The sequence below is a fragment of the Ictidomys tridecemlineatus genome, chromosome 7 (assembly GCF_052094955.1).
Source record: "Ictidomys tridecemlineatus isolate mIctTri1 chromosome 7, mIctTri1.hap1, whole genome shotgun sequence".
Classification (NCBI taxonomy): domain Eukaryota; kingdom Metazoa; phylum Chordata; class Mammalia; order Rodentia; family Sciuridae; genus Ictidomys; species Ictidomys tridecemlineatus.
Genome location: NC_135483.1, coordinates 173,854,518 through 173,871,181, shown reverse-complemented (window position 1 = coordinate 173,871,181; position 16,664 = coordinate 173,854,518). Strand labels below are relative to the sequence as shown.

Here is a 16,664-nt window from a genome sequence, read left to right as displayed (position 1 = left end):
TGATCTCCAACTGTCTGATTTAAAAGTCATATCTCTAAAAAGAAGCTTTTGAAAAGGGTTAGTTACTAGAAGTGAAGGCAGAAGCCCTGAGCAAAATTCCCTGCCTTCCTCTGCCTGGCGTGACATAAGTACGACACCTGCCTCAGTGTGACTCAGTTCACCATCCATAAAGATAGAGTGTTATTTTTCACCTGTATTATAATAGAAATGTGCTCTAAGGTCATCAGAAAATGCAGATATTTGTACTATAAATACTCTGGTTTCCCCTAGCCCTTTTTTTGGTTCATCAATTCATATTCTTCAATACAATTGAAAATATTTATGAATATTTCTCACAAAAACTTTTCAGAAAATGCAAAAACTTGAAAACATGGATACTTTTTTCGGAAAAAGCATACGAAATGCGGGCTTGTTCTCAATAAGAAATAAAGATTTTATAATGCACCTTTGAATAATTTAAAGCTTACATGTATATAATCCCTATATATATAATACATATATATAATATATATATATAATACAATTAGCTAAATCCTCTTTTATTAGGAAAAAAACTTATTCAGAATATTCCTAGCTAAGAGAATATTATCAGAATATTCCTCTTAAAATGTATAACCACTCACAAAATTAAAACAAAGGAATGCTGATTTATAATATCTTTCAACACAGAGTTAGTTTATACCTTGAACTACATACTTTCCAATCAACAATTCTGTTCATCCCTTTGAGAAACTAGGAATATTTATGAACACTTTGCATTTTTATGAACATTATGCATTTTCTTCCTTTGCAATTCCCCCACCTTTGCTATGACTGAGAAATCATGATTTTCACTTTCTTAACAATATTTCTTTCTCTCTTAAAATGGTACATTGCCATACAAATATTGTTGTTACTTTACAATAATTCCCAAGAAGATATATGGTAAATAGAGAAATGGAAAACATGTGTTTCAGAATTAACATTGTACCTTAGAATTATGAATTTCATTCTGGACTCAATACAAATTAACAAAATTTCTGATGAGAAAATACCTAAAAACTAGACCTAAGTAAAAGTATATTAAGACATTATGCTATTTGGGATTTGCCCTAATGGAATTTGCAATTTAATTAAGGGATGATACTTCTAACCATGTAATAATTATAGAACAGTGAAAAGAAATTTCGTGGCTTCAACTGTTAGAAACAATGGCAAATAGGTAGATAACATGTAGTTTCATGACGGTACTTAAATGCCTTAATTATTTTGTAGTAAGAGTCTTACTTTTATAAAACATATCATAAAGAAAAATATAAGAACAATTTGTCATTTCTTAAATAGGATTCATACAGTTACCTACTTCCACATATTTGGTAGTTTGAATCTCCTTTTCCACTCATACCTTCCTATAATCAAATTTGAATTTGATAGACTCATCTAATTCTCTTCTCTAAGCCATACAGTACTGTTCTTCCTATTTTATTTATTTTATAGGAAATTCTCTCTTTCCTTTGCTCCCATGACAGGGTAACATATTGAAGAAAAGAATGCTTCCCTTGGACTCAGAAAGTCCTAAAATCAAATCCCGGCTCCAACATGTACTACCTGTGAAACACTGGAAAGTTTACTTAACATCATAAGCCATCATTTCTGCCATGAAATATGGGGTAGGGACACACAAATTCCTAGAAACTTTTATGTTGAGACTAATACTTGATACATGTGCAAAAGCCAGTCTTCTTTTTAACCTTGGTTCACCTTTCATTTCTTTGTGTCTCTGTTTCTCACATGTCCATTAATGCATCCTGTCTATGTATAGCTATTAGTATAAAAGTTTGAACCCATTGAAGGCAAATTAATGACCAAGAATTATTTGTGAACAAAGGGTATATACCCGATACAATGCCTTGTACACAATGAGTACCCAACAAATATTAATAATTGACTAGCTAAATATCATATGGTCATGTAGCTCCTAATAAAGAGAAATACCATCATGTAAATGAATCACTCATCATGTCAAGATTAGAGATAATCTAATAATTACTGTCTATTAATAGATACATACACATTATAAACACGTAATTATCTTAAGATTTTTGTAGCTGTCAAACATAAGAATTAATATATAGAAAATTAAAAATACACGTTTTGTGAATAATCTAGATATCACACTGAAAATCTCTTAAGTAAAACATTAATCTTGTCTGTATCAGAAACATACTCTTTCACACTTTCAACAATTCAAAATTACTTGTCAGAACTATAAAAAAATTTTTAAAAATAAATAAAGTATCTCAGAATACTAAATATTTGGTGTAAAATTTTATGTTATATCTAATTTAATAAATCATTAGTTTAAAAAATTAACGAAATCTTATCAAATCTATTATATCACCTTAAATATCCTATCATATGGAACATAAAATGAAATTAAAAATAAAACATGTTTTGACATTAATTCACAGAGGCATAAAATTTCACATAGTAATACTCCTCTTTTGCAGAGGGAAAAAATAGCATGTTTGTGTAAGCCTGAATTTTTTAGTTTTCTTTAAGAGCTTTAATAAGTAGATTACAGTATAAGTACAACCAGAGGATGGTAATATATAGTAACTGGTGGGACTGTTTTCCTTTAATGTAAAATACTTTACATGTAGTACATTATATATTCAGCTATTTGTATGTAAGCCCAGCAAAATAAGAAGGGAGTTGTTTGGGGTTGTTTTATCTTGTTTTGTTTTTGCTTTTTAATAAAGTGAAAATGAGACTTAAAAATACAGTGTGAGTTGGTAGTGAAACTAACAGACATAAGACCATTTCTGCATATCAAACCAAGAAGACTCCACTAAAGTGTCACAGGATCTCCATTCCCATTTCTATATCCAAAAAGACAAATGGTATCATAAGCATGACATACTAAAGAGTCATAAAAGTTATCATATGTGACTGTTATAATTGTGTGTATATACATACATATTTTTCTAATTTACTTTCATATTTAATAAGGCTGAAGTTGTTAACTTTTTCTATAAGAAATTACAAATAACCACCAGAAAGTAAAGGGCTGACCACTCTCTTTCTTACATCTAACAACTCTTAGGTGGCAATTTTCTCCTGGAAACTTCAATCAAATATAAGCACAAAACGTTCTTGTCTGATTTTGCCATGCTTCGTGAGCAAGTTAAATAAAAAGTCAATAGAACTACCGTGTGTAGGAGAGGACGTTCAAAGGGAGTGTTCCAGCTAAGGTGACACCTGCATTATTACATCTGCCAGAAGTTTGTGGCTGCAGGGAAATGGCCAACTTTACTGAGCTCAATTTAGCACTTGAATGCCCAAGTGGAACTCGCCAGGCTTGCCCTAGATTGTTTTCCTAAGCAATAGGCATGCCTATGATTTTCAGCACTCACCAATGGGCATAGTTTATCACACTGAACACAGTGATGTTCAGATGGAAATCAGACCCTTCAAAACCACTTTACTCTTTCTTACTACATTAACTATAGCAGTAGCTGCCAGTGAAGGGGGAAGAGAATATTATCAAAATTTAACAAAAGTAAAACCCATGAAGTTTATAGAATATTGGATAAAAGAAATTTCTGCATAATTTATACCCAAACCCATTAATTATGTCAATAATTAAATAGAGAAATCCAAACCTTAGCTTTCAAACTTATGTGCTATAAACTTCATTTCATTGGTTCTGTGCCCTAGTTTTGAACATCTAAAATGGGTGAAAACAGATTCTTTTTAAACAGTCATCTACAAAAATACCAACATAAATAGCAGCATTGTGAATAAAAAACAGAGAGCAAAATGGACCGTTCCAGGAAAATTGCCCAAATTAAATGGAATGCAAAAGAAGAAACAATCATCACAAATGGCAGAAAATCTTCCATTTGGTAATTTAACATCAGAGGCTGGCTGTCTTTAAGCTAATCACTGGAAGGATTCAAAACTTAATGCAGCTTGGTTTTAGCTAGTAAAAGAGAAAAATTCTACAAGTTAGGCAGGTATAATAACATCCTTGAGCTGAATGTATCAGTCAGAAATAGCTAAAGAACCCCAAAACCAAAATAAAATAATTAATTTTAGAATAACAGGCAAAGGATTTAACAGATGTTCAAAGCTAGCAATTAGTACTCTCACAATTTTTTCTTGCCTCTGTGTGTGTGTGTATGTGTGTGTGTGTGTGTGTGTTTAAAATAATGATTATCTTTCAATCTAAACTTTCTACTCCAAATTGATATTATAAATAAAAATGGAGCGTAAGTTTCTGAAGTCCTATTATAGACCACACCCTTCCTTCCTTATAGCACTGAGAAATCTTACACTTGTGCTTTTCTATTTATTATGAATATAGTTAAAATATTTATTCTGTGTGCTGGGTCTAAAGTGATAGGACTATCAGCCTTTTATTGACTGATGTTACTATACTGGAAGTGCCTTTTATGTGTCATCTGGTTTCTTCTGGATGTTATCAAATTTGCCTTTCCTTACCAATAACATAAATTTTGTGTCTGTACACATATATAGGCACAGTTACATACTTAACATATCAAATATTAGAGGTTAAATATCAAATGTTCCAGGTTCTTGAGTCCTACTCAGATTTGATCTCAATTTTGTCATTTATTAGTATGTGATACAGAAGAAGCTGCTGAATTTATCAGTCATATTAAGAAATTGCAAACTTAATGCTGTGGAAATATTGAACAAAATAGTGTGGTTGACACAGTACCTGATAGATAGTCCAAAAATTCAGTAATTACTATCTTACGTTTAGAAGATATTCAGAATTACTGAATTGAATCAAAACTCAAGTTTCTATATTAACAGAGTTCTAAATCCATCCTGTTGTTACTACAGAGAATAAGCTATATCAGGAGAACCTAGTTAATGAAGACATTTGAAACATGTATTTGATAAGTGATACCTGTACTTCCATTCTCCAAACTGGGGTTTTTTGCAAGACTAAGATTAAGTCTATGTGGTAGTGGAGAAAAGGACTATAGGAAATATTTTTATAATTGTTAATATCTCAAAATTAGCATAGTTTTCTTTAAGTGAGTATTTTTGGAAATGTTATACAGGAGAAACATAAGATATAGAAGTCAGGGCTGGAAGGATGAGTGAGTACAGGAAAGACACACAGACTAGAGTTTGGACAGTTAAGCAGTGAAGACCAATGGATAGAGCTCATGTACATGTTGCAGTTTCACTAAAAATTCTGATAATCTTTCTCAAACTCCTTGCTGGATGATCTGTTAATGTGAAGTTAATACATCTTCAGTAAACATTAATCATCTAAATTCAAGTGTATATGCATGAAAAATTGGAATCCTGCATGACACAATTCACACCAAGTTGAGTATAAAGAGAAACTTCCGAACCTTAAAGAAGTCAACTGTAAATGTTATCATCCTGGTTGATGCCACTATACTAGCTTATAAATTTGGGGGACTACCTAGAATGGTCAACTTGTCTAGCTTGCCTTTGGGCAACAAGAAACAATTTAAGAGGAAAATGAAAAAGTCAATGAACTCAAGTGGGAAAGAGAATTTTTTTTTCCTGAATCTGTCTGAATAATGATCATCCCCTAAATTTTAAAAATGGATATTGCTCTGAAGGTCTTATAAGGGCTGCCATTGCTAAGCTCCTGGACTGGAGACTACAAACTGAGTTCTGGTGTGGGTTCAGAACAAGGATACTAAGTTAATTATAATATTGCCTATCTATCTTGACCAATCACCCTGAAGAAGATTGGGGTTTCATTATATGTTTATCTCCATCCTTCCAGGAAATGAATTTTTTACTATAATTCCCACTTTTTTACTAGCATAGAAATTAGTCATTTCCATAATGCCTACCTTGCAATAATCATTGTTTTATTTGTCCTATATCTGTCTATGGACATTCACATATATTCTAAATATGAGAGTATATTCATTTGGCAGTCAAATTCTAGACTTCATTTCAGATGATTATATGTAAATACAAGTCACAGACTGACCATCAGTGCAAGTGATATTCTCATCCTCTCCTGAAGAATATTTATTGGATTTTAGAAGAACTTGACATGACTAACAATTGCAGAGTGAGAATTTTGGTTCATTAGCATAACAGAGTGCTATTAATCTTTTGATAATAGTCTTTGTATCACTAGTTTTCGTTGCTTCCTTATAAAAATAGGTCTGGCATTAAAAGTAGTGGCAATACTTCATAAAGAAATGATACATTTCAAAATAAATAAGTAAATGCAAATTATGACTGGTAAAATGAGTCCTCAAATGCATATATTTGAAGTTATGAAATAATCTTCATTATATAAGTGGTATTTTCATTTTCAGGAGAAAAAAGGAAAAGTCTCAGGCACTCATCATGTGCCAGGACTGCTTTATAATTATAACATTTAAGATTTACAACAAAACTATGAAGTAGACATTATCAGAAAGGAAGCGAAGCAAGAGGAAGGAGGTAATGCGTCCTTGACTCCACAGCAGGCAGGGACCTGCACAATGATCCGTCTGGCTCCATTGCCCCTTCCCCTTATAGGTACAAGGAAGGAACTGAACCAATGTCTAGCATTCTATGCTCATCCTCTAACTTTCTTCTCTTCTCCCAGTGAGATCCCCATTGCCTATTTCCCCAGGGATCCATGTGAAAAGTGCAAAAGGACATGGGCACCTTAATACAAGAGTGCCCAATTTTGTTTTCCTTTCAACTTCAGACCCCTATGTTCCATGGTAGGATTGAGACAGCTAGCCTCAGTGGCCATCCATTCTTTCCATTTACCTAACACTTCTAAATAGCAGTCATTATCATAATGCTACGTATGCACCAGTGACTCTCCAAAAAAAGAAAAAAAAATGAAGTAAAGTATCTGTTAGATAATGAATTCAGATATTAGGTTTACTAATGCCATGGATCATCTATTGACTTTCACTCCAAGTTATTGTCAGCTTTTGTTACATAATAGCATTTTAGCCTCCCTGAATCAAAACAAACTTACACAGCATGTAAATAATTTTTATAATCTTTTACATTATTAAAAGCTCCATATATAAAGTGTTTTAAATGTAGATCATTTTGAAGATACAAGAGAAAGGGCCTTTTTTACAAATAAATTTATGTCAGCAAATGGAAGCCAAAAACATCAAATTATCAGCTAATAAATGCAACAGAATGTGGAAGTCAGAAAGATATTATAAGTGATCTATGACAGTGAACTGTTCTAACCCTCCAAGGACCTTTTTTACTATCAATATATGCTTATTTGTGCTTAGTTAGTATCTCTACCTGCCTTCTAGACGTAACAAAAACTATTTAATTAAAACATTAAATTTGTCCGAAAATCAGAATATACATCAAGTGGAAATTAAATCACGATAACATCTGCTCTTTTCCACCCCAAGTCTCTTGCACTGTTACATCTGGCACTCTGTAAGTTTCTAGCACCCTCATGTGGTTTAATTGGAGTGATTTCATAGGCATTTGAAATCAGGTTCCTTAAATTGAACAGTAGAACAGGCTATAATTCAACATGGAAGTTCTGCTGGCAGCATAAACCAGAAAAGGAAAACTTAAGTCAGCAAAACTCTAAGATGAATGTATAGGCTCAATTCCTAACTTATTTGCTATATACTGCTCATTTTATGTGATCTCTAGAAAGGATGATTTACAGGCAACTATAGCTAGTTTCATCTCTGTCAGATAGGAATCCCCAATGTTCAAAATCAAGCATTTGACATGGGAAATTGTAGAATAAAGAAATACCTAATTTTGCTTTAAAGTAAAAGCAGGTGTTTTTATTTCTCAGATAGTGTACATCTCAATGAAGCCAATATAGTAACCCAACTATTTTTATAGTTGCTAAATAGATGAGTCACCCAGGCTATCAGAACTTCCACTGTCCTCAACAACATTGTAACTAATTAAACTTTCTACATTTTCATAAATCATTTGAGAAAAATTCAAATGCAAAAAAAAAAATCCTTCTCTAAACATATCCCTAAGCTGGTTCTTTTCAAAAAGAGATTATCTTAGAGACCTCTTAGAGGGGAGAAACTAAAGAAGACCATACTGTCTGTTCTTAATTTGGAAATGAATGCTCCTCTTATCAAAGATATATGTTTGAAACATATCCAAGATGTCATAAGCTTGAGATGCCCCAGCAAGCAGTCTTCCCATGAAAAAATTTAAAGTAGATTTTAAAGTACTGACATTATTAGAATATTCTCAACATGAAATAAAATTTTAAAATAATTGGTTATGAAGGAGATAAAAATGTAAATGAGGAAGAGGTAAGGAGTCTATCAACAGAAACTTGCATGTGGCTTATTTGTATGCTGAACTAGACATTCCACAGTTAAAAACATCAGTAAGATACGAGATGAAGGCATTTTCTCATCAATATATAGCAAATGCATAAGTTGATATCAAAAAGTAAAAGTAAGGGCTTGGTTTGATATCAAAAAGTAGCTCAGTGTTAGCTCACTTGTCTAGCATGTGTGAGGCACTGGTTCAATTCTCAGCACCACATATGAATAAATGAATAAAATAAAGGTTCATCAACAACTAAAAAACTATTTTAAAAAAGGAAATGTAGCCTTCATATCTTGAAAGAATTTATAAAAAGTAGGACTAATATTCATTTAATTGCTGATTAATAAAATTTAAATCTGCATAAGGTTTGGTAATTAAATAACACATTCAGTACTCACTTTGGCAGCATATATACTAAAATTGGAACGATACACAGAAGATTAGCATGGCCCCTGCACAAGGATGGCACACAAATTCATGAAACATTCTATATTAATATATAAATAAATAACACAATCATACATGTAGCTGATTTTTGTAAATTTAAAGGACCTAATAAAATCATCACATATGTGCTAACAAGAGTGGAGGTAGAAAATGACTAAAAATATTAACAGAAATCTTTCAAAAAATAATATCTGAAAAGTTCCTACTTATCTTCTGGCTATGGCTATTATTTTCCAATGTCAGTACTACTTACCTCATTGAAGCAGAATTTTGGCCAAATGCGTAAGAGTAAGAAGACTATTCAGAAACTGTACAGAAGCCCTGTGGAGGGAATCAGAGCAAGACTGGCTTACCTGTTGAGCCCTTTCAGTGTCTTTTGCATGTTCAAAATGTCACGCATCTTGAACAAAAACCACTTATCAATGGATGTGAGCTTCTCTATCTCATCAAGGGACATGTTGTCTTCCAAGGCCTGCCAGAAGGAGAAGAGACACTTTCTTTGGCAAACATTTATAAATGTCTTATTTGGTTGGAAATAGAGAGCAAAACATTCCTGTCTGTGTTGTTTAGAGAGCCGGAGGCTAACCACCTAGATATGAAGCATGAAACTGACCTCATTGACATTCCTTCCAGTAAACCTAAAGATTCTGCCAACTACATCTATGGAGAGCAGACAGGGCAGATGCCTGCCTTGAGCTGTTACAGTGGTGTGTGCTTAGGGCAGTCACCCTAACAAATTCTGGCTCCATATCCTCTTAATTTCAAATGGGTTACCAATTATGTATGTTCCAAGTTTGGTACAACTCTTTGGAATTAATAGAATCTCTTGAAACTATAGTTAAATCAAATTGGTAAGAAAATCTGGAATTGATATAATGATTGTTTTGCTTGTGTTTATGATAGTTATATTTCAGCAAATTGCATATTATTAAGCCCTCGTTCTAGATTCACACAAATATGCAAGAATCAGTGAGAATCCATGGGTTGCATCTGACTTGACATTATTTCTCTAGAACACTGCTTTGCAGAAGACTTCTAACATAAAATTATTCTGAATCAGTTACTATGACTTTTGTGCTAAGACAAGCATTTTACAAAATCTTAACACTTTTTTTAGAACAATTTAGTAATAACTTAGGTTCTATAGGCAGCACAACCTTTATCTCAAGTTCTCTTTAGCAATTTCTCAAAAGGAAAATTACAACTGTGTAATTAAGCAGAGTAGAAAATGCATCTGAAAGAAGAGATAAACTCTTAAAACCAAAACTTTTATATGCAAAAGTTTTGCATATAAAAGTTTTGGTTTTAATGTCTATTGTTATTTTGTGCATGTAAAGATATACATGTGCATATGTATACACACCAAATATACCCAATGAAAAATAATAACCTTGTAATACTTCAAAACCACTTATTTTAGAATCATATTCTATATTTTTAAACCTCACTAGGAACTATATGTAACTACTACATATAGTAATGCTGCTATTATATTCAACCAAGGAAGTTTAGTTTCCTTAGACCTACTTATTTCTAGTATCAGAGACCATGATTCTAAGTGGTGAAATATATCATGACTCACAATTCTGTTGACCAGAGTAAGATGACATCTAAGGGGAACACTCAAAGTCATGTTCATTTCCTAAGTTCATTTATGTCACTTTTACTTAACTTTTCCTGAAACTATAGTCACAGTTCCCAGGACTACAATCTGTCCTATTTTCCAAGTGATTGAATGAATGATCAACACCATTATCAGGAGGATAGAGCCTTAAGATCCTTATGCTTTTTGACAGATCATGAGATTGTCATCCAATCCTGAACACTGCAGGAGGACCTGGAATCCTGTTCTCACAGTCATTTTACTGTGAGAAAGAACACCTTCCAGTCATATCCACAGTTTCCAACAGAAAGTAGAATCCCATCAGTCTTGGGACTTCACACACAGCAGTTTTGCCATGTTATGCTGCTGTAATGAAGTTCATATTGACCCAAGACACGTTCGAGGTTGCTTTACTGCTCTAAAAGTAAAAAAAAAAAAAAAAAAAAATGATGCCCTGAATTCTCCCAAAATCAAAAGAGGTGATGATCCAGTCATCCTGAAATAAGACTCTGCAAAAATCAGACCTCAGAGCAAGTTGCCCTTTTCTAAAATCATGAAAGCAAGCGAAGATTTACACACTTCCTTCATTCTTTTTCCCCCTTCAGCTCTCCACAAACCTCACACTCTTTGTCAAAATCACCAAGTTCCTGGTTGCTGTGGAAATGAACAGTAATGATGACCTCTCACAAACAGAAACCAGTTCCTTCTTCTGGCACTCTGGCAGACAATAATTTATATCTTAGACACTGCAGTTCTTGCTTGTACATAGGGTACTCTGTACAGGAACGAAACTGCACACATTTGCCCTGAATTCTCATCCTTTATAAGTCTGTTAGAAAAGAATGAGAGATTTGCTTGAGTTTTACAGCCTGGCTGGGAACTTGGAAATGCTTCCCTTTTTCATCTGCCTCAATGTGGCAGAAACATGATTGCTAGACTTAAAGGAAAAATCCATTTACTATCCTTTGCCTGAGTAAAAAAAAAAAAAAATACACACACACACACACACACACACACACACGCATGCATACACCCTCACACACAAGAATGTCACAGATTTATTTTTATATAAAAGATGAAAATAGGAACAATAAATGAAGGTGAAATGGCTTTTTAGAATAATCTCTTCTACCAGCACCCCAGAAAAATGCTAATTTTGAACCTCTAACACTGAAAATTGTTCATCAAAAGATAATAGTATCTCTCAAAATTTCAATAGTACTTAAATATTCTGTGTGTAAAAACCATAAGATTGAGGAGAACACATATTAAATGCAATGAAGGAAGCAACCCTTCCTCTTCTTCCCTTCCCTTCCAGGACTCTCAACATATGGATATACTCATGAAGTGAGTTCAAAAATCATAAACAGCACTTTTCTGTTGCTACAAAGGCAAATTATCATAAAGTCGGATTTCCTCTTTAAAGGTAAAATTCATATTTTCATCAACTAATCCCACATGCACACACACACATAAAATGGTCAGCAGAGCTTTGGAGACGGAGTGTGGTTTGATACTGTTGAAGGATTAATGCCTGTGCTTCTTTAAATGTCAAAAAGCCATTCAGGGATTTCTGACCAGACAGATTCCAGCTGCCCAAGTCACCTTTTATAAAATCAGATGAGCTGAAACTCCAAATCTCTAAGCACAGTAAATATGAAAGGAGATTAATATGGCATTTAATTTGCATAAAAAGGAACTAGAGGATGGAAATGTGGGGCTCTTTTGTTCTAAAAGTAACACCAATAAAATAATTACATGGAAAAGTCTATAATAACGGAGATTTTTTCATAGTCAGTTGTTGTAGTTGTTGTTGTTTAAACACAGAAAAAAAGCAAATAATTAGGATTATTCTAGGGTCTCAGGTAGCAAATACTCAATGATAGCCTTGTATACATCTTCCTTTCTAAAATACAGTTTTACACATTTTCAAGGAATAAGTAATGAAGGTGATAGGAAAGGACAAGTCAATATTGTCAAATCTACTAAACAGCATAGCTACTATATATACTAAAAGGAAGCGGCATTTTATCTATGTGATAAACCTTTAAAACTGCAATGTGCCCTTAAGTCCAAGCTTAAAGTCAAATTAACAAAGCATTATTTTTCATTAATTACAGAGTATTTGATGAAATCCATGTAGGACTCCAGTCTTCCTCAGAAGTCTCTATTGAAGACAAGTAAAATTTTTCCCCAAATCCATGAATTCCTGACCATATTCTAAAATAAAATAGCGCTAGACCCCTCCTAACATATCACCTTGGCGATGGCATAGATGCGAGTGCTGGATGGTTCTGCCAGCTCTCGTTTGAGATCCAGGTTCGATGGCCACTCTTTGTTCATTGGAAGACGGGAAGTGAAGCCATCTACTGATGGGTGGCACATTCGTAAAGCCTTCTGGAAACTCTCCTCAAAGGTGCGACCAATAGCCATGACCTGTAATGCACATATGAGATATCATAATGAAGACAAGAACAACTATTTTTTTAATTCGTTACAGATCTGGGTGCAGAATATTTTTTCCAAGAGGCTTAAGAATGAAAAATAAGTGAGAACACTGCTCAAATTTGGAGGCAATTTTTTTAGTTCCTCTTCCCCTTTCTCCACGGTTTAGGTGTAATGAATCTTTTACATTAGGTCAGTCTTCTGTTAGAGAATTCAGCTATGTTCATCTGTACCTGCTTTGAACCAACAGACCTTAAAATAAAGAATAAGTGGCCAGAGTATACAGATCCTTCCTCAATAAGTTCTTGCTTTTATGACAATGTCCTTTCTGATAGAAAGCAAATAAAGAGAAAACAGACATATTAAAGCAAAAACAGAACTATTTTTAAATGAGTGTTAGCATCCATGATGGGTTGGCTTTCTTAAAAGTATTAATATTAACAGAACCTTGAGAATCATAACAAATACTGATAGATTATGATTTTAAATATAGATGGAGCCTAAATTCTCCATGACAAATTCAATGTGTCTTTCCACAATCTTTACAACTAATAGTACACTAATCAATTAGAAAAAACATGTGGTGATTAAGTTTGAACAAGTTACAAGTTACATCTTGCAACCTACCCATTGAATAAACACTGTTTTTGATACTTTCCATGGAATAATAGATTGCTATGCATTTCTGGACTTCAATTTAAAATAATAAAAGTCATAATGCTGCCTTCAGTAAATTTCCATGAGTCCTCAAATAGATTTGAATTCCCATTAATGTCAGCTTATGAATCATCAAATCAATTGTGTGACAAGATACATACTCAAAATACACTAAAGTAAAACAGATAAACTTTTCACACTGTTTTCAAAATTTAATTAGAAATAAGGGAAGATTCATGATAGCATGGATAAAAAAAAGTGTTGGTTCAATTCAGATATCAAATTAGCAACTCATAATGATACCTTTAAAAATTAGACAATATATTTATACTCTATATAGCCCAAGCATGGAAGCATAAAACCAAGAAAATATTTTTAAGATATTTAATAAAATTTGAAGTATTATCCAGTTAAAATTTAGCCCTAAATAAACTAGTCCTACAAATAATTCTCTCTATATATTTACTATTCATACTCTAATTTGTACAAAATGGTATATGTACTTCATTTAACAAGAAATCATACCTATATAATAAAGGCATGTATAGCTTTAACCTATTGCTCAAATTGTGTGCTTTTTAATACTTTATATTATTAAAATTTATTTTTATTAAGTAAAAATTTCACCATTTTTCAGTAAAATAATTATCATGGCCTTCCTTGACATTGTTCTCCTACGTTCTCACAGCACCTGTATGTACATACTATTTTTACTTTTATGACAGATTAATTCATATCATATTTGTTTCTGTTTATAAATTTTGAGCTTTCCAACTGCAGATAATGCATCACAATTATCTATAGTTTATTCACTGTTGTATCCTGTCAGTGTCTTGCTTGTGGTAAGAATTCAGGAAATGTTTGCTAACTGAAATTGAACTAAATGTGAGGTGTTAAATATTCACTGGCAACAAAACTTCTTCAGATAATAACTCCCAAATGAAAACATTACAAAATTCACTCAAATTCTTTGGCCTGCAAATTTTACTGTGAACATTTATGAAAAAGAACATTTCCCATGAAGTGTAAACTAAATAACAGTTGTTTGTTTGACTGAAACACCACCAATGCAGTGTTTTCATAAAATTGGAATTCTAATTCTATTGGGCTTTGAGAAGCATGATAGGAAAAATAAGATTTAAAATTAATGTGGAGGTATAAAAACCACCACTTGTTGTTTTATAACTAGTAAGATATTTTAATTTAAAAGGTCAAGTTGTTCCTTATCTTTCATTATTTCAAAATCTTCCATTAATACCTTGAAAATTAAGGAAACCAAAATAGCAATAATTCTGTTCTTATATATGAATATCATAGACCCATAAAACGCTTTTTTTTCCCTTTCCCTAAATTGGTGATAAATGTAAACTTTATTTCTTGTGATTAGTGGCATGTATTTCTGAATGGCTTTTCTGAGTTGAGGCTACACTTTGTGTTATGTAACAATGAATTCCTATATGGAAGTATATATCATAAATAATCATTGTTTCACACTCAAACCAGCTTAGATACCTAGACATAGATTGTATTTCCACATTGCACAACAGATGAGATAGACATAAAGTAAGACAGACAGAGAGATAAAAATTTAAGCATATGGTTATTTAAAAACTCTCCTCCTATATAACATTTATAAATATAATTTAATGATTGTATTAAGGATGGATTACATTTGGGGGTTTTACTATAACTCTACCTTAAAAGATATCATCGCTAAACACTTTTACACATACTAATCCCAAACCTTAAAAGAACCCTACACCTTAGGTATTGTCATCTCCATTTCATGGATATGATCCTGAGCCTGAGAGTCTCTAGCTACTAAGTGACAGCTTCAAGAGCTCCACCCAGTAGATTTGGTTTTAAGGTTCCTGCTTTATCCACTATGCCAAACCTCCTCCATGCAAAAGAGAGAAGGCCTTAGTTGGGGGAGGCAAGGGAGTAAATCTCAGAAGCAAGCATCTGAATTCCTTTCCTTCCTTTCACACAGAAGAGCACTGCATCTTTGATGACAGAATAATCAAACACTAACTTCAATTTCTAGTAGTCTAACACAGAACATTACGAAAATTTTTCTAAAGATAATAAAAGGTTAGAACTTTTCCACGTAATGAAAGGAACCTTAATATTTCACTATGCTCCTCTCCATTTATAATGTTTGATCTGGAAGGTCCTTGAGACATCATTTGGTCCAACCCTCTGCTTTATAGATGTGTAAAGTTGAGGTCCAAGGAGATAAAAATACCAATTCATAAGACTGGACTAAAGTCAAATTCTTAACCTCAGCTCAGAGATCTTATCAGTGCTCTTTGTTGTCTTATATGTCATTTAACTTTCTTGATTTGGTTATAAAACATATTGTAATTCTGTTTTATTTATATGAATATGCATGTGTATGTATTATATACCCAAAGGCATGGCTTTCCCCTTGATGCAGCAAAATGACCATGTAACAAATGTTTCATACTAAGATCAAAAGAGAGAGATGCTCAACACTAAAGACAGAACAAAATTACTGTGTGTTCTCCAATCAAAAACCCAATCTCCAGACAACCTTAGGAGTTTCAATGGTGTTAAGGATTTAACAAAATCACTGAGAACAAATACAAAATAGAGAAGAACACCAAGAACTCACCTCTCCTACACTTTTCATAGAGCTACCAATTCGGCTAGATGTTCCATGGAAACGGTCAAGATCCCAGCGAGGAATCTTGGTAACCATGTAATCCAGACTGGGTTCAAAGCAGGCTGAAGTCTTCCCTGATACAACATTCTTGATTTCTGGAAGTGGGATTCCTAGGGCAATCTTTGCTGCAATGAATGCCAATGGATAGCTAAAAAGAGAGAGAGAAATTCTTTGAGGTTTTTTTCCTTTTCTTTTCTTTTTCTTTTGAGCCATAAGTATTGAAAACAGCCCAAAATATTAATTGATCTTTCTTTAAAATTCTGGTATTATTCCACTTTAGTGCATAAGGCTCTCCTGATACTGTGCTCTGCATAAATATTTAATAATCATTATTTAAAATAATGTAAGTCATGATAAAGTACAGAGGCACTGCAGAATCCACTTTCTATGCCTTGCAGGTACTTCTACAGCTCCTAGCCTTCACCTCTTCAACCCTAAATCAATAGCTTCCTTGATAAATAAGGTTTGACTTCCACTTGTGTTTAACCTCCACTCAGATGAGAATCTGCAAATGTT

General features: G+C 33.1%; 1 protein-coding gene and 1 non-coding gene across 2 annotated transcripts in view; one reads left to right on the top strand and one right to left on the bottom strand.

The window, feature by feature from the left end:
* The window catches only part of Cps1 (carbamoyl-phosphate synthase 1), a 111,297-nt gene that overhangs the window by 47,785 nt on the left and 46,848 nt on the right, over window positions 1-16,664 (bottom strand). The window contains exons 19-21 of the mRNA XM_005331867.4: window positions 16,098-16,296; window positions 12,620-12,796; window positions 9,111-9,229 (exon numbers count right to left, since the gene is read on the bottom strand). Coding sequence (XP_005331924.1) covers window positions 9,111-9,229; window positions 12,620-12,796; window positions 16,098-16,296 — 495 coding nt within the window. The remainder of the gene's footprint in view (window positions 1-9,110; window positions 9,230-12,619; window positions 12,797-16,097; window positions 16,297-16,664) is intronic.
* Window positions 8,701-8,807, top strand: LOC120883880 (U6 spliceosomal RNA). Its single transcript, XR_005726059.1, has one exon. It is a non-coding gene; the product is annotated as a U6 spliceosomal RNA (small nuclear RNA).